At 38.0% G+C, this 18,184-nt stretch overlaps 2 protein-coding genes across 2 annotated transcripts; both read left to right on the forward strand.

The window, feature by feature from the left end:
* The first annotated feature begins 5,242 nt into the window (after positions 1-5,242).
* LOC104249086 (uncharacterized) lies at positions 5,243-11,000 on the forward strand. Its single transcript, XM_009805465.2, has 8 exons — positions 5,243-7,207; positions 7,882-7,972; positions 8,068-8,225; positions 8,604-8,655; positions 8,746-8,825; positions 8,914-9,007; positions 9,089-9,699; positions 10,863-11,000. Exons 1-8 carry the CDS (start codon positions 5,585-5,587, stop codon positions 10,998-11,000), a joined length of 2,847 nt encoding a protein of 948 aa, XP_009803767.2. The 5' UTR covers positions 5,243-5,584.
* An 840-nt stretch (positions 11,001-11,840) lies between these two features.
* On the forward strand, positions 11,841-15,663 carry LOC104249087 (uncharacterized). The gene is made up of 5 exons (XM_009805467.2): positions 11,841-12,547; positions 13,895-13,952; positions 14,033-14,150; positions 14,252-14,369; positions 15,299-15,663. Exons 1-5 carry the CDS (start codon positions 11,996-11,998, stop codon positions 15,353-15,355), a joined length of 903 nt encoding a protein of 300 aa, XP_009803769.1. The 5' UTR covers positions 11,841-11,995; the 3' UTR covers positions 15,356-15,663.
* Positions 15,664-18,184: the final 2,521 nt, after the last annotated feature.

Consider the following 18,184-nt stretch of genomic DNA (forward strand, 5'->3'; position numbering starts at 1 on the left):
CCGAGCCGCTGGTCGAACCATTGGCTGAAACATCATCGGAAGAAAGCAGAGTTGTCGATTCTTCCTTTGTGGCCTTCACCATCTCGATCTCAACAGACAAATTGATGCCCCCTGCATATACATCCTCGAGAGCCTGCCTCCGAGATCTTAATCGGGCATGCTCCAGGGCTCGGTTCAGTTCAAGCTTGGCCTCTTTAGATACCTTCTTGGCTAGAGCATTTGCAGCAGTAGCATCTTCTCGGTACGAGGATATGAGTGCATCATCTTCGGACTTGGCTACAGATAGTACGGTGACCGATTCATCATGGAGATCCTTATACTTACTACTATCTGCCCTTGCATCCTGAAGATGATGCTCAACCGAGGTCAACTTCCCCTGGAGGGTATCTCTCTCGGAGGCTATCTCGTCCACACGCTGCTTGAGTCTGAGAATCTCAATATCCCTGGCTCGGAGTCCCTCCCTCATCAGGACATCTTTCTTCTCAAGCTGCAAAAATCAACCCAAAGGTGATAAATGCTAAAGTCGGAGAAGCACGAAAATAAAAACATACGAAGACTGTATTACCTGCTCAGCAAGATCAGTCCGCTCTCGAGACACCGTCTCCAAACGAGCCTGAAGGTCATGAAGTTCTTCCTTATTTTTGGTAAAAAGAGCTCTAAGCTCGTTAGCCTCTGATGAGAGCCTCCTACACTCTTCCTCATAGTGGGTCAACTCAGCTTAGGACTTAACAAAGGCCTGATTGTAAAACACTATAGCCTGAAAGCGTAAAAGAACAAAATCATGAAGATGAGGATCGGAGCTTAGAGCATAGTCGACGAAAGATTACCTATTTGCAGAGCTTCTCGGCTTCCTCGAAAATGAGCGAGGCGTTAAGCTCGGGGTTTTCTTCGTCCCTAGTGAAGAATCCTTCAAACACGTCATTCTCCCTGAGGGACGCCACCGCATCGGAAGTCTCTCTATTATGGGCATCCCGTATCTCCCTCGGAGAGAATGTCGGACCCGGCGGAGAATCACTCACATCAATTACTCTGGCTGGATCGATCGGGGCCTTCTCTTGCCTCCGGGGTGCCTCAGAACTGGGTTCCCCTAACTCATCTACCGAATGCATGTCGGCTCGGGAAATGTTTTGGCTGTCGACTGGCTTACGGACATCATCTGACCCACCCTCGAGATCCTCTTCGGCCCAAGGTGGGACAACATCAGCAACTTCTGGTTTAGAAGCCTTCGGCTCAACAGCCATCGGCTCAGCAAGGTCTGAAGCAGTCACGCTTCCTCTTCCCCCGGGTGCTAGCGGGGAGTCATCTTTCTCTTCGCCCCCAACTCGAGGGCTCTCTGCTACTTCCGACGTTAAGGCCGCTGAATCAACCTTAGGCTTTTGAGCTTTAGCCTTCTTCAGTTTCGGGGACTTAGTCGGTAATTTTCTCTTTCGCTTCTTCTCCTTGGTAGGTTTTGGGTTATCTGCCTCCCCGGAGGGGGTTTCCCTCATCAAAGAGGTCTCTCCCATGCCTGCACAAACACAAAATGTAGGTACAGAAAATGAGAATATAGTCAAGGATTATCTCATTTAAAGAGCTCAAGTACAATAGGAGAAAAACCTCACCATGATTTTTAGCTCCCCATCGGGCCTTGGCCAGATCGTACCACACGCGCTTAACATATGGGCAAGTCGAATAGAGCTGACGAACCCAGCCCGAGAGATCCTTAACCGCGCCAGGTTACCACATAACAGCTGCATCATCGAAGGGAGTTAGTTCAAGGGGAAGATGGTCCAAAGGAAAGAGAAAATATTTAATTAACATATTCGCATACGATTGATATTTCATTCCTCGGGGAATGGCATCCTTTCAACAGGAATTAGATCTGAGGTCCTAACTCGGACAAAGTGGCACATCCACCCTCTGTACTTGTCTTCGTCGGTGCAAGCAAAGAGAACCTTCGAGGCCCGACGTTGACGCTTAATTAGACTGCCTCGATAAAGTCGGGGGCTGTACATCCTAATCAGATGGTCAAAGGTAAAAGGCATCTCCTCGACCATGTTTGCAAAGTGCCTAATCATGTAAACAATGCGCTAGAATGATGGATGGATTTGGCCGAGTGTCACCCAATATTGTCTGTAGAAATCGAGAATCACGGGGTCTATCGACGGCGAGGATGGTTCTACCGGACCTAGGGTAAAAGGATATGTGTATACACTAAGAAACCGACTTTATGTGTCGTTATATCTGCCTCCCGAGAAGGAATCTCAACTTGCATCACCTCTCCCCAGCGGCAATCAGCTTTCACCTTCCCAATGTCGATTATCAGGCTAATATATCGGGACATGGGTTTGTACTACCCCAATTTCGAAGAAGGCTTGTCAACCTTGAAATCGGAGGATGTTTCACAGGGTCCGAGGATGAACTCCTCAAAACGAGGAGGTACTATGGCCTTGCCCTTAGACAAGCATGAAGATGAAGAAACTTTATCATCTTGGGGAATGGTTCTAGAGGTCTTCGCCATTGTTGCTGAAAGATTTTAGAGGAAAAGAGAAAAACTGGATGAGAGACGAACACGAGAAAGAAGTAAGAAGAGTTGTTGAAAGTTTGGAGATATGATGAAGAGTAAGGAGTGAAAGATTGGAGTATTTATAGGGGCCAGTAGTGCGCGTTAGGGAAAGCCAAAGGACGGCCAACCATCGTAATCAATTTGAGGCTTTTCAAGAGCCGTGCGAATGTGACTTTTGAATATCCCTTTTTGTCACATCAATCGCTTACATGACACAACTGACGTAATGATAGAGGCATTGAAGAGTTGAAGAATTCAAATCGTTCCTCGTTATTTCATTCCAAGAAATGCGGGGACTATATGTATACGGTCAAAATCAGGAAAGGCCGATTTTAAGGCTTTTATGGCATTTCAAGCCTGGCCTCGATGGGCTCGAAGCAAAGTCTAAGGCTCGTCCCCGAAGCACTCGCCTCGAGAGTGTATATCGAAGACTCATCACAGTGTACCTCGAAGCAGCATGAAAATCGACGACCGTCATGGAAAGGCGGAAAATTCCCGAGGGCACGTGATTATACTGACAGAGTTTGCGAGAAATAGTACAAATCCGTACTAGGCAATTATACAGCTGTACCAATAGCATTTCCTCGTCATTATTAGACATGTACTATGTTGGTATTCCCCCCTCCTATATAACGGGGACCCTTGTCATTTTGTAACATATGAATATTCAATACAATAGAACATTCTCTGCTTTTCTTGCCTAAACGTGCTCAACAATCATTCTACATATCTATTGCTTGTTCATTTATTGTTCACTTATTGTTCTTCATTTATTTCCCATTATTAACCGCAAAAGGCTATCTTCGAGGCCTTCGATATCATTATTTCTTCATCAGTTGTTCATTGCTAACTGCCCTAACTAGACTTCAAGGCCCCCTGTTCCAGCCAGCTCGAGGCCCAGTCTTGCGACAGTATTGGTTTGCATATTTTATTCTCTCTACTTACACTTAACATTTATTGCCTAACAATTAGTATTGAAATAAATCACATATTTTTAGAGCCACAAAATCAAATATAATAGTTAATACCATTTTCAAGGCAAACACAACTAAAACCCACTCTTCTTCCTCCTCTTCTCTTCTCGACATACTTCTTCACCAAAGAGCAAAGAAAACACTGAAAAAAGATTGCTGGACAATACTTGTATAAAGTTCTCAATAGTACCATAAATTTGAAAAGAATGAAAACTGCAATGAAATTATGTTTATGAACTCAGAGAAACATTAAGGCTACAAAGGCAAATTTTACATTCAGAAAACAGAAAATTCACTGCTCGAAATTGAAAAAATGAGCAAAAGCCTACAACAATTGTACTTTAGGATAAAGTTTGAATATTATAGTTCAAATGTCACGAAAACTCCAAGAAAACATCCTTGATTTTTTTTTTTTTAATTATATAGTTATCCAAATAAAGAAGTTGTCCCTTTGAAAGTCTACCCACAAAAAAGGAAAATCAACTCAAGGCGACTTGTGGTGATTGTATCTACTGAAATTGTGAGAAATATTATCTTCTTCCCAATGAAAAAAACAAATTAAAAAAATGATTCTGAGGAAAAAGTTGATGACTAGCTTCTCACAACAGTTTTTTGAAAATAAATGTGTTTGGATAACGATAATTAGAAAACAAAAAAATAAGATGCAACATAAAACTCTGCAAAACTACCGCCACATGACTAAATCCTCCTCTATTGTGTAAGTATTCTAACAACATTTCAGAAACGTCATACATAGACTAACACGGTTTATGCTTTAGCAATATAAGGAAAATTAAACTAAATTAAAGAAACTAATTATAGTGGTCATTTTTAATAGATTTGTTTTGTTTGGGCTTGTGTCGTAATAAGAAATAAATTTCAAGAGGTGGTGTAGTTTCTATTCAATGACGCCAATACGGAGCTTAATTATTTTTTTCAAGTTGATTGACAACAATCTCAAGTCAAAAGATAATAAAAATACTTTTTTTTTAGAGGAAATCATTGTTACAGTTTTATCATAATTACAACTCCATATATCTTTACTTATGATGCTCTCTAACACCTTTCTTTGAGTTGTACGTAAAATAATTTTATTACTTTCAAATCCAATAATCATGTTACCTTTTTGTTTTCATTATGTGAAAACACTTTTATTGACTTTGTATTTACTTGTGATTTACTGCATCGAATAGAAAGAAAGGCAATTGAGGGCAAAGAGATGTTAAAATTTCGCTTTTACTAATATCTCCCCTAGTTTAGATCTAATATTTTTTTAATGTTAAGTTCTGATAATGAAATTTTCTCCTATCAAGTGGAAGTTATTCCTATTCCTTTTCGGAAATTTAGGAAAATCATACTAATAAACTTTATTAAACATGTAGATAATTCATTTTCATTTCTAGACCTTTCCGTTCAATTATTTCAAAAAAGAAAAAAAAAAAAAAGGAGGTTAAACTTCGTGGCACAAACTATGACAGCTATATTAAGCTAATACAATTATTGCCTACATAACTACCAACATATTTTTGTAGCCAGAATTATTGTACTAAAAATAAAGCTATTTCAAAAGCGTTAAAAACATTTTTGTAATGCACGATCCTTCCAAATTCTCCATATCCTAGGCACATCACACAAAACAAAAGTTATTAATCCAATAAATGATTGATGATTGGCAAGAAATATGAGAAATTTAAATTAATAAAAATACAGGGGACACCCAAAAAGTCCACAAATGCAAAGACATTGGAACCTTCATGCCAAAGTGAGGGGCATAGACGTGAGGAGATGTAATAATAAGTATTAACATTTCATTAACCGTTTCTTTTCCCTCTTTACAATCCAGCCAATTTCCAAAAAGACAATCACAAAAGTTTTTCTTACCTTATTTTTCTCTCTTCCACTTCTCTGTCTCTGTCTCTCCTTCCTCTGCCATTCCCCTAGGGAACAAACAAGAACAGAACATTAGGGAAAAGAAAAAATGAAGAAAAAAGACAACCCAAGTTTCTCTAATCATGCAGTAATTCATTTGATATTCCATTGATTTTCTTCTTGGCAATGTGCTATAATGGACCGGAGGACCCTAACGATGAACTGGGATGGTCTTGGAGAAGATGATGATGATGACAACTTCTTTGAGTCCCGTGACCGGCTTTCAACAGCCATTCCCTTTGACTTGGCATCCTCAGGATCAGACGACGATGATGAATTTGAGGACAGTCGCCTCTCCTTTGTCTCGACCCTTTCCTCGGCCTCCATCAAGAAATTCAAAGGGATTGAGATTGAGGCAGTTTCTGATTCTTTCACCAGCATGGAGGACTATGGCATGTGGATGGCTGAACCTGGTGATATCAAGGAACGTCGAAGGCGTCTCCTGCAAGGCATGGGGTTATCAAGCAATAAGGACCTACTCAAGCTCAAAAGCGCCAAGATTGTACGAGCCATTTCAAGAAAAGTTGAGACCAGCCAAGATTCCAAACCACCAAAGGCTGAATATTCTCCTGCAAAAGAATTAAATCAAGAACAACAGCCATCAGCTTCACAGCCAATTGTGCTGGTCAGGTCGAGATCAGACGGAGACATACAATATTTTTCCGTAAATACCAAGAAAAGGAAAGAGGAGCTAATTGGTGACATCTCTAAACAGCGTCTCACTAGGACATTTTCAGGTGTTTTGGCACCGAGCTTAGGAATATGCCAATTAGCTGGTTCTGTTAGAATGTCACGCAAAAAAAACACAAGTGGAATGTCAATGCAAAATGGCAGTGATACGACATCCACATTCTCGAATAGGAATCCTGACGTGGGCTTTGCTTCATTCTTCTTGATAAAGAATTTGGACACTGGAAAGGAGTTCATTGTCAAAGAGTCCAACGAACATGGAATGTGGAATAAGCTCAGTGATCTTCAGACAGGAAAGCAGCTTACCATGGATGAATTTGAGAAATATGTGGGATATTCTCCTGTTGTAAAGGAACTGATGCGCCGGGTAAATGGTTCAAGAAATCATGATGATGAGAGGAAATTAAACGCAAATTCATATTTGAGTAAGAGCTTCAGAAATAGCAAGAGAAGAGGAGTTGCTCTTTTGAAGAACATAAAAGGAGTAGCACATAGCATGAGCGGAAAAATTATTGATAAAGAACGTGAGCAAACTGCACTTGAGGAACAGCAGAAACCAAACAAGGACTCCTCCAAATGGATTAAAGTCCGCCAGCATGGAAAGTCCTACAAGGAACTCACAGCTATGCACTTGTGTCAGGAAATCCATGCTCATGAGGGCTCAATATGGACCATAAGGTTCAGCTCGGACGCACGCTACCTAGCAACTGCAGGAGAAGATACATTAATTCATATATGGGAAGTGCAAGAATGTGAAGTTATGAATGACTTACACTCTGTTGTTGGTGCTGCAAGTATCTCACCTACTCATCCAATGGCTGGCTCTCTCAGTACCTCCCCTGTTCATCCCATTGCAAGGACCAATTCAGACCGGCCTCCTCTGCCGGAGATGGGACATATGGCATCAGAAAGAAGGAAGAAGGGGAAGGTCTCCCATAAGAAAAAGGGAAACTCGATTCCGGAGTACGTCAATGTACCAGAAACTGTTTTTGCTCTTTCAGAGAAACCAGTATGCACTCTTAAAGGTCACCAGGATGATGTCTTGGACCTGTCTTGGTCAAGATCTCAGGTCAGTTTCCTGCACTTTCATTTCAGTTAACTAAATATGACACAAATTTGTAGCAGGGAGAAAATGAAACAACAGAAATATCAAACTTGATACTCCATTTGAACCCCCACCCCCCACCCCCAAATAAGTTATAGTTACTGCAAACAAATCAAGTACTCCCTCTATCCCAATTTATGTGACACTCTTTCCTTTTTGGTTAGTCCCATTTAGTAACAATTTAACCATAAAATGCTCACTTTACCCTCAATGAGATGATTTAAAGCCACACAAACTTTTATGGCTCATTTTAGACCACAAATTTCAAAAGACTACCTGTTTTTCTTAAACTCCGTGCCCAATCAAACACCATTACATAAATTGGGACAGTGGGAGTACTATCTACTACTCCATGCATCCCAATTTATGTGACAGTCTTTCCTTTTTAGTCGGTCTCAAAAAGAATAACATCTTTCTATATTTAGTAATAATTTAACTTTATAATGCCTACTCTGCCCTTAATGAGATGATTTATAGCCATATAAATATCTATGACTTATTTTAGACCACAAATTTCAAAAGTCTTTTTTTCTTTCTTAAACTCCGTGCCCAGTTAAACACCATCATATAAATTGGGATGGAGGTAGTATCACTTTTAAAACATACATACTAACATGCAATATCAAACTTGGATGCAGCTACTTCTTTCATCTTCGATAGACAAGACTGTTCGGCTATGGGATGTTGAAACTCAGAGTTGCTTAAAAATGTTCGCGCATAACGACTATGGTGAGATGCCAAATTACATTGTAGCTAGTTAATAGAAGACTTTAAATAATGATTTCTTCCCATCACTTGCATCTATTGAGTTTATGGTTTGGCAGTTACTTGCATACAGGTCAATCCAATGGATGATGACTACTTCATCAGCGGTTCTCTGGACGCAAAGGTTCGGCTTTGGAATATACCTGATCGGAAAGTTGTAGATTGGACTGATCTTCATGAAATGGTCACTGCTACTTGCTTCACCCCAGATGGCCAGGTAGTACTTGTAATTGTATTGGAGCATTCACATTTAACTTCTCGCTAATAGTTCTTCAATATGACATGAATTTCTGCTGTTGCGTGTTTCTCCTTCTTGGGTAGTTGTTTGTATCAGTAAAGAACATCATCAAGCCAAATCAGCTAACAACATACAGACACCCCCCCCCCCCACACACACACACAAGCACTATGGCCGTAGGGAATTAAGAGGAAAAAAAACCCACCAACCCCCCCCCCCCACACACACACACACACACACAAAAAAAAAAAAAAAAAAAAAAAGCAAGAGCACAAAGTATGATCTCGAGTATTTTTATGATTCTCAAGGGAGAATGTGAAGAAGTATCACTGATATTCCATTTTTGCTTTCATGAAGGGTGCTTTAATAGGCTCACATAAAGGCAGCTGTCGCGTGTACACTACCACCGGTAAGTAATGCATCACTTTCCATCTTCTATTGATGTGATAATTACCAGAGGAATACAGCTGCTGATTTCCAATATGCGTTTATTCCTCAGAATGCAAACTGGAACAAAAAGACAACATCGACATTCAACCCAAGAAAAATTCTCAGCTGAAGAAGGTCACTGGTTTACAGGTATTTCTCTTTTCTAGAGTTACTACTGTTTATGTATACAGTCTTCTTTTCCTCAACACCTATGAAAGTTGAACTTGTTTACTTCCAGTTTGCCCCATGGAACCCAGCAGAAGTGCTTATAACTTCAGCTGATTCTCGTATCAGAATTTTTGATGGGTCAGAGATGATCTATAAGTTTAGAGGTATTTTTCTCTGATATACTCTTTTGGAGAGTTCAAACAACATTCATGTGTTCTCTAAACCTAAATTCTATTGTGTGGTAGCATCAGGTTTCCGAAATACAAGCAGCCAAATTGCAGCTTCCTTCAGTTCAGATGGGAAGTATGTTATAAGTGCAAGTGAAGACTCTCATGTCTACATCTGGAAGAGAGAAGAACCTAAGACCCCCACTGGTAAACGTAGAACTTCAATCTCTGTTCAAGCTCACGAGCGCTTTCCATGTAAAGATGTTTCAGTAGCCATCCCATGGCCAGGTAGGGTAAAGAATGAACCACCACTTGTAGAGATGCACTCAAAAAGGCATTCAAAACGTTTCCTCCCGCCCCCATATCCCACTGTTGGCTCTCCTACAAAAGAAAACCCCGATGTGGCAAATAGTAAAAGGCATTTGCCACCTCTACCCATAAAAGTTAATGCATCGGAGAGAGTGCAAAGTAGTCAGGAAGAGGAAGACTTAGCTCAACTTTCTCGGACAGATTCTGGTATTGGTCCCAGTGAGTCATTTGTATCAGGTTCTTCATCAACTAGGTTTGGTGATTCACCTTCTATATCTGCATCCAGCAGTTCACGATCACACTCTTGGTCCTCCTCCTGGTCTCAAGATGGTAGTAACAGCAACGGCAGCAATGTTGTCCAAGCAACAGCATGGGGCATGGTAATTGTGACAGCAAGTTTGGGAGGTGAGATCAGAGTCTATCAAAATTTTGGTCTACCTCTGAAAGCTGGTCGTCAAACCAATCTCTTTAGAGACCTGACATAAATTGTTGTCGAGGGAACAAAGTGATACCTATATTCTGCTCTTGAGCTTTAAATTTTTCTATAAGTTGTTTACGACCTAGTCGAGCTCAAGTTACACAGAACAAGGCAGAAGCCATCGGCTTCACATTGTTGATAAGTTTCATTTTAGTACCTTTTACAGTAGAAAGACCAAGCAGAGATCACAGTGTTCAATGTTCCAACCAGTTGAGCATTTTAACTTGCAATGTGCAATAGCATGCATTTTACCTAGCATTATGCAAAACTTGTTTTTTTAACAAGTGTCTCACTGGTTAGCCGTTTCAAGTTTACTTAGTTTGGGAACAGATCAATAAACAATCAACCAACTATATCTCAATCCCGTATTAGTTGGGGTCAACAATATGAATCAGTAGACTATTTTTAGCTGGTCCTCGATCTACTACACCAGCATCCATTATCAGCTTGGGACCAAATATACTTTGCGAAACTCACATAGCACAGTTAAAAAGAATCTTATAGCATCGCCTGGAAAGGACGATACTAAGCTATCCTTCGGTTTTTTATCAAAACACAAGACAATGCCCTCATGAAATCCAAGGTTAAACTGTTTGAAGAATGCAGAAAAGAATTCTTTTGGTATGTGCATTTAGGTTATTTGCGAAAGCATACTTTTATTTATTTAATTATATCTCAACACGCCCTTCACGTGCTGGCCCGGTTCTTTTTAATTGGACAAACACATGGAAATTCTAATTGATAACGGGTGTTGATAAGACTTAAACCATGAATCTCTGCCTACTCTGATACCATGTTTGAAGTCTATGACCATTTTATCTAAAAGCTTAAGAAAAATGGAGACCATTTACCTAAAGCAACATAACTAGAGATGTTTAGTGATAACTGAATCAAGGATAATTTTATAACGATGATTGAAGCCAAGTTTATCCATAAACAAGCAGACGTGAAGAAATGTAAGTGAAAATACTCATCAAAATATGTAGAAGCTAATGCGATAACCCAGAAATTAGCTGCGCAAAGAAAAGGGCTTTACCCATTTTACAGACTGATTGGCTCTGTTAGGTTTCTGCTAATTTTGCTTCTGTTGTCGCTCCCAAAATTAAAATGAATGGTGCAATGGCTTCACTCTGCTCGTTTACTACTTTTGCCCTCTATGGAAGAGTAGCGATGGACAGTGAATACAGATTCTTCAGTTATTAAGAGGAGAAATTTCAACAACTATCTCTTAATTTCAAATAGGTTTTTCTTCTTCTTTATGTTAATCTCAAATAGTTTTAGGCAGTATATCATCTTATATCTATTCAGACATATTTAATTGAAGTTAACAAAAAATATTTGATGTTGATGTTGAGAAAGAATATTTAAGTATTTGGACATGAATTTCAATTTGTTGAAGATTTGTGAGAGAAAATTATTATTTTGCCTAAAATACTCCTCGAAAAATAGCCTTTTGCTCTATTGCAAGTATCTTTATGCTACTTATTTGTTATTTGTAAGTACTTATGGCAAATATAAAACTTTAGTACTCACTATTTCAATTTAAATGTTACACTTCCTTTATTAGTTCATTTCAAAAATAATAATATATTTAAATATTTAAAAATATTTTAATTTTAAACTTTTTATTTTATTCATTTTACTGTAATGAGAAATTTTTATAGTAACACAAAACTTTTGTCCCGTAAACTTTTTGGAGCGTAATAACTAATTAAAACGAAGGGAGTATTATTTAAAACTAAACGGACTATAAATTTTTTAATTGTGATCAGATTTTCTTTTTTATTATCAACTTATTAAACCTCCTAATTCAGAGGTCTAAGATCCACTAGGCATGTAAAAGTGCTCGTCTAAAAAAGTTCAGGAATAATTAGTCAATTAAAAAGCTTTTTACAGTTGAAAAACATGAAAATTTTGTTTTTCTCGAAACAAGTCTATAAGCTTTTGAAAAATGTAATATTAAAGGCCTAATAAAGGGGGGAAAGCCACGCATTCTTTTTCCACGGCCTATGGGACAATCTTACGACGTCGTATGACCGATTTCAAATTTGAATTCTTACACAGCGCGGCATGGTTCCAGAACTCACCTCTCAATCTGCCAGAAGAAATAGCAGCTTAGAACAAACGAAGCTCCATACCTATAAATTTCCGAAAATCGATTATATTTTTCTCTTTTCTCAACTTTTAAAAATACAGAAATGAACTCTCCTATGAATTACGCTATTGACGATAAGGACCTAGACGACGCCGCATTATGGGCAGTGATCGACTCTGCCGCCGCCGCCGCCGCCTCACTTTCCTCCTCCACCACCACCACTATCTCCAAATACCGCAAAACTCTACCTTACAACCACTCTCCAATTCGGCCCCTTCACATTCCAAATCCTTCTCCACAGTCTAATCCTAGAAACTTCCAGAATCATCACCGTGACGGTGAGGTACTAAATCACCGGCCGCAAAAAATCTCCAGGTCAAACACTAACTGTGTTTCGGAACTGAACGAGATGAGTCCGAAACCGATGGCGGTAGTAAAGCACGTGCAGCGCACGCCGAACGTGACTAATTATTCGTCGCCGCCAGTGACGAGGAAGTCCCCGGTTCTGGTTCCGGTATCGCAGTATGATCAAAACTATAACAGTCCGATTGGATCGGAAAGTTCTCCGGATAGAGATGGCATCATGAGGCATAGCTTGGCCGGTCAGTTTCCATCTGTTTCTCTGTTCAAGGAGTATCAAAATGCGGCTATGGCGGTAAAATTCATCTATTTTCATTTTATTTTTATCATATTTGTTCAATTTCGTGTAAATTTCATGGAATCGATACTGCGTATATCAGTAGTTCAGCAAATTGTCTAGATATGTTAATTTAGCTAGAGAGTTATGGCATGATAAATGATGTCATTGATCTGAAATTTAACAAGAATTTGCTATATTATCTGTTGTTATGGTGAGTATAATTTATTAATTCATATGTAAAATTTTATAGTGCACAATAGCCACTTTCCGAATGTAGATGTAATAGTAACTTTGCTTTCTGTTCATTGAGCTATTTCAATGTACTTGAAGAGAAAGCTTTGTAAGTTTTTCTATTCTCTTGTATGATCATTGTCTTCACCTATTTTGCATTTATGATAGTAGTAAGGTGTATGCTATTCTTAGATTTACAAGGTTTTGTTTGCCTTTTCCCATAATTTCATTTTCTTGGTGAGAGACTTGTCTCATCTCCTCACTGAACATTATGCTTCTTTTGGCATCAGAAGAAATGTCATTCTTGTTCTCTATAGTCTTGTGATTTCAAATTATCTCTAATGGTTAATCGAAGTACGTCAGCCACTTAAACAACATTGATATTTGATTATAAATGAAAGAAATCTGAATCAAGAGAAACTTTGGAGCAAAAGATAGTAGAGTATTAACAGGAATTGGTAGTGCATAATGGCTTCTTTCTCAATGTAGTTGTATGTAGTAACTTTACTTAGCTTTCTGTTCATTGATCTATTCCAATGCGCTCTAAGAGAAAGCTCTTATGTGTTTCTGTCTTCTTGTCATGATATTTGCCTTCCAAAATTTCTTTAGCATATTAACAAGATATATGCATTTGCAGATAATTAGGTTTCTTCCCCATTTTTCCATAATTTGATTTTCTTGGCAATAGACTTGTCTCATCTCCTCATTGAACATTATGCTTCTTTTGGCATCAGAAGAAATGTTATCTTTTGTTTAATGGAAGTATTTCAGCTTCTTAAAGAGGATTGGAATTGGATAGCAATTGAAGAAAAACTGAATCAAGAGAAACAATACGGTAGTAGAGAAGTACAAGGAATTGATGAGCACAACATTTTGTACTAAATTGGATCAGCAGATCATTGTGCGAAAAATCTTCGAATTCCAAGGAAAACACTTCCTAAAGTCTGTGCAACGTCTGCACCTTTACTAAAATAGACTGATACAAGCCACCTTCAAGATAAATAAAACTACACTGCCTGTTAGTTTCTGTTAACATCTATAGTCAGCAATAACTACTGATGTTTTGTCATGAAGTTTTGTATATGCATGAATATGATTTCAACAGGGCTTAAGCAATTAAACGTTTCACAGATTCTGGAGAAAGGTGATTACACTATGATTTCTGGAAATCCCTTCATAAAAAAAGCTGGTAAGTTATCAAGCTTGGGTCATTGGTTTCTTCTACTCTCAGCTAAATTTAACTGCATAAACAGCATCATACTTGTGCAGGTTGGAGGAAGATATCCTTTTACTTCAATCTGTCATATGAAATTAAAGACAAGAGCATCGAATTTGATGAGAACCGTAATGTCCTACGTGCTGAATTTATAGTTCGGGCGTACATGCAGTATGTTCTTTTGACTTTCTCACTATTCCTATTGAAACATGTTGCTTTGCTAGATTCTTTTCAGCTTGTTTTATTTTTCCCTTTCTTTGGTTTGTTCGTAGGGGTGGTAGGTTCTCAGATGGATGGGGTTCATGTGAGAGGCGGGAGAAGAAGTTTCTAAAACCAAATCATGACATTCCCAGCACAGCAGAAACCAGAGCCAAAAATAAAGCATGCCAGGTACATAAATCTCCTATCCTAGGTACCCTATAATGATAAGTTGTTTGTCCTCGTTTAATTCATTTTATTAGTTCTTGGTCTTGCTTACTGCTTATTGTGTTGGTGGAGCATTTATATAATGATTATAGGCTTTACTGTTATCAATTGCCTGCAACTCCATCTTGCAATTTTTTCGGATGAATTCGTTGTTCTTTGTGAGTAGGATCTCTGGTGTTGTTTCATCCGTATAAAGGTTCATAGATAAGCTGGCAAAATAAAACTGCTTTGAGGCTTATTTCAGTTTTTTGGGCTCTCGTGAGGCTATCAAGCCTAGCAGTGTCACTTTGAGTCGTGATCTAGCCTGAACTTTGTAGTAGACTAGATATGCGCAGAGCCTAAACCTATTGCTGTTTGTGTCTTTCCCAGCTTCCCCTGGCCTTTGTCACAAATAGAGTTCTACAATGTTATACTGCTTTAAGTCACTTGATTTTAATTTGCTAACTGAGCACTAATTCTAGAGTCAGATGGTCTCCACTGTCCGGCTCTATTTCTCTCTAGTTCATCCAAACTATGAAATTCTTGCAACACCTTAATTCTATTTCAATACCAAGTTTCTATAGAACTAAGCATGCCTCGTGAGTTTGACAAAAGATAGTGTGAAATCCCTATAGGATCACCCTTTCCGTTCCGGTAAGAAAGTAGAACATGAAGAAGAATATAGAAGCTTTTATCAGTGTTCTTTCCCCAATCATACAGACATTGTGCATATTTAAAAGTTCATGGTCGGTGGCATACTTTCTCCATCCTTGTTCTTGTTTTTACCAGTCATCTCTATTTGTATCATTCACTTTCTGCTGTTTGGACAATTTATTCCTTTTACTAATAATCATCCGTTCTCTACTATTGTAAATTAGTCTGTTAAGCAACTCAATGGGTTTAAAAATTTACAGGACTTGCTTGGAATTGGAGAATATCGTCCTGGTGTGAACCAGAGTACTAATCGCTAGAACAATCAAACAGTAACGTCCTCCATACCTGAGTCATTTGTAGTTCCATTAACCTAAGACAGAATACTCATTATATCAAGTCTCCTCCTAACAGAAGTTTCACTCAACCCCAAACCTGATATTAGGTAATATGAAAAGCCATGGAAACAAGTATAGAAAGAAGTCGTATCATGTATGCACTGTAGTACACGCCTAGTGTGCTTGTAACATCTAAAGCCAATCCTGTACTTTGGCTTGTTATATTTTTTTCCACTTTTTCTCTCCTTTGTGTACTCGGTGTGGGATAATACTGGTTATGTTGTTGTTTATCTCCTTAGTGTGACACCAACTTTCAATCTTGGTGACCCCGTGTGTGATAATACACCAGGCAGCGGCATGGGCTGATAATATGAAATGACTTTTCTGTTTGATAATATCAAGCTAAGTTTGATAATATGAAATGACATTTCTGTTTGGCATTTTATACCATAAATTGACAGTTAGCTTGTCTTCATCATGTACTAGCAGATGAGCTTGCCATACCTTTTGACCCAAAATGTCACTTTTTGTTTCTTTCGTGGCAATGTGAAAATGGGCAAAAGGCCTAATAGCACTGCAAGTAGAATATTTTTTAAATCTGACACACCGACACTAGCTCAGTAGCTCTGGTTAAATTAGATGTATATTTCGAGTATTGTGTATATTATTGAGATAGTGATACTTCTATTAATGATCTCCGTTGACATCGCCGTTCTTGAAGAGTGTGATCTATGATCCACAATAGCTTCGTAAAAAATGAAAAGTCTGTCAAGGAATTTTAGATACACGTGTATGTGTATATACTTCTTTTGTATTTTCTTCTAATTAAATTACTTAACCATGTAAATTGATATGATTTAAGTATGAACATCGAGTGTGGTAAATTTTTACTGTTTCAGTCTGGGCTAGTTAGTCCCATTTTTATCGGCATTCTGTTATATTCATACGATTGAGTATATTAGTTCATTAAATTCTCAATTTGGATGTGGATGTCTTGACTTTCTTAGAGTTAATTCATTACTTATTATTTACCTTTGTACTTTCTAAACTATTGTCTTCTGATATACAGACTAAGGTCTTAAGGTAGTGCTAATGGCAAGTGTAAATGTAGGTTAGAACGTTCTAATCATTTGCCATTCTAAGTATTAGTACAGTCATTTCAATCACAAATAGGAATGGCAATGGGGCGGCGCGGGTTTGGCAAAACCCACAAATATTTTAACCCGCCCTGCCCCGCATAACCATTTTTTTCTGTTTTCAACCAGTCCCGCCCCGCCCCACTTAGACCCGCCCCGCCCTGCCCCATTTTTTTTCTTTCTAAACAAACTAGTTTGAAATTTTATACTACTAAAAGTTTAGATTGATAGTTCAGTAGAAATGTTTGAACAATAAAATATGATAAATAGCTATTTGTATATTGGTGGATAGAGTGATTAAACGTTGAACTAAAGACATAAAAGTAGTTTTTGCAGTTTATTATTTAAATTTAATGGCATATTAATTTATAGATCTAATCACTCTTATCCCAAGATTATTCATAATTCTGCCCCTAATTGATACTAGATAATTATCTCTACTGGAATATAAGGAAATTTCAGTTGAATTAGCAGTAAAAAGGAATACTTGTAGAAGAATAATAGTTTTGTTATGAAACAATAAAAGAAGAAAGAAGAGTATTGCAGAGAAAAGTAGGGAGAGAGAACTCTTATTAATTTTGGGATGAATTACAATGGAATAGAACCCCTTTATTTATAGGGGAAGAGTGACTTAGCCATCAAGTAACAAACCCTAAGATCTCTCTAAATATAGACATTCACCATAAATAAAATCTTATTTTATAACATTCCCCCTTGAATGTCTATTCAACGGATAATGTGTCTCGTTAAAACCTTAATTAAAATAAAACCCAATGAGAAAAAAATTCTCGAGAAGGAAAAAAGATACACATATCTAACTATACGCTTTTTGGTTGCCTCGTTAAAAACATTGCAAGGAAAACCCAGTGGGACAAAACTTTGTAAGGGAAAAAGAGTACAACGCGTATTAACTCCCCCCTGATGAGAGCATTAATTCACATCTTTAAGCATGTGCATTCCAATCTTGTGCACCATCTTCAAACGATCTTTGGTAGAGACTTGATAAACAAATTAGCCATATTAACTTGAATGAATATATTGCATCTTGAAATCATCATTCTTGATAGAGATGTAATGTCTTCATAAACTGTTGTAGAATGTCCTTTTCAATATATCCATAGAGGTATTCTCGCTATCACATTATCATGCTTACATTTGTACACAAATTGCACTGAGGAAGTGGTACTTCAAGATCAAAAATTGTATATGCTTTAAGCAGTTTAAATCCTTTGGGGATTGTCATATAAGTATAGTCAAATAAGCCATTTAAAGAGACTTTAGATGCATATCAAGTTTTCATGTCATGCTAGACATATAAGATATCGAAAACTGATTGCACATACCATTGACTATATACTTTCAAGTGTTTGAACTGCAGGTCCAAATACTTGTCTTTCATATGAAACCAATTCTCTTCGAATTGCGTCTCTTCTATTTGGCCAAAAATTTTGTGTTTATATTCGTTAAACTTAAGATCCTCATCTATACTTAGCGCTATGATAGATGTCATCGACGAACATTTTATATCGATTCCAACATTTTTTCATAAAGACATAACATAAAGATCTCTTCATTCATATATTCAGGTACCTGAATCTCTCATGAGATTTTATGAAGTGTTATGTCATGTGATCTTCTAGATCACTTGCCTCCTTATTATGATCACTTTGATCAT

The sequence above is a fragment of the Nicotiana sylvestris genome, chromosome 7 (genome assembly GCF_000393655.2).
Source record: "Nicotiana sylvestris chromosome 7, ASM39365v2, whole genome shotgun sequence".
Lineage (NCBI taxonomy): Eukaryota > Viridiplantae > Streptophyta > Magnoliopsida > Solanales > Solanaceae > Nicotiana > Nicotiana sylvestris.

Excerpts from the sequence above, each read along its gene's own strand:
- LOC104249086 (XM_009805465.2), top strand. The coding sequence starts at position 5,585 with ATGGACCGGAGGACCCTAACGATGAACTGGGATGGTCTTGGAGAAGAT. Across the intron at positions 7,973-8,067 it reads GTTCGCGCATAACGACTATG|TTACTTGCATACAGGTCAAT; the intron begins GTGAGATGCCAA and ends ATGGTTTGGCAG. Across the intron at positions 8,826-8,913 it reads AGAAGGTCACTGGTTTACAG|TTTGCCCCATGGAACCCAGC; the intron begins GTATTTCTCTTT and ends GTTTACTTCCAG.
- LOC104249087 (XM_009805467.2), top strand. The coding sequence starts at position 11,996 with ATGAACTCTCCTATGAATTACGCTATTGACGATAAGGACCTAGACGAC. Across the intron at positions 13,953-14,032 it reads TCCCTTCATAAAAAAAGCTG|GTTGGAGGAAGATATCCTTT; the intron begins GTAAGTTATCAA and ends ATACTTGTGCAG. Across the intron at positions 14,370-15,298 it reads CCAAAAATAAAGCATGCCAG|GACTTGCTTGGAATTGGAGA; the intron begins GTACATAAATCT and ends AAAAATTTACAG.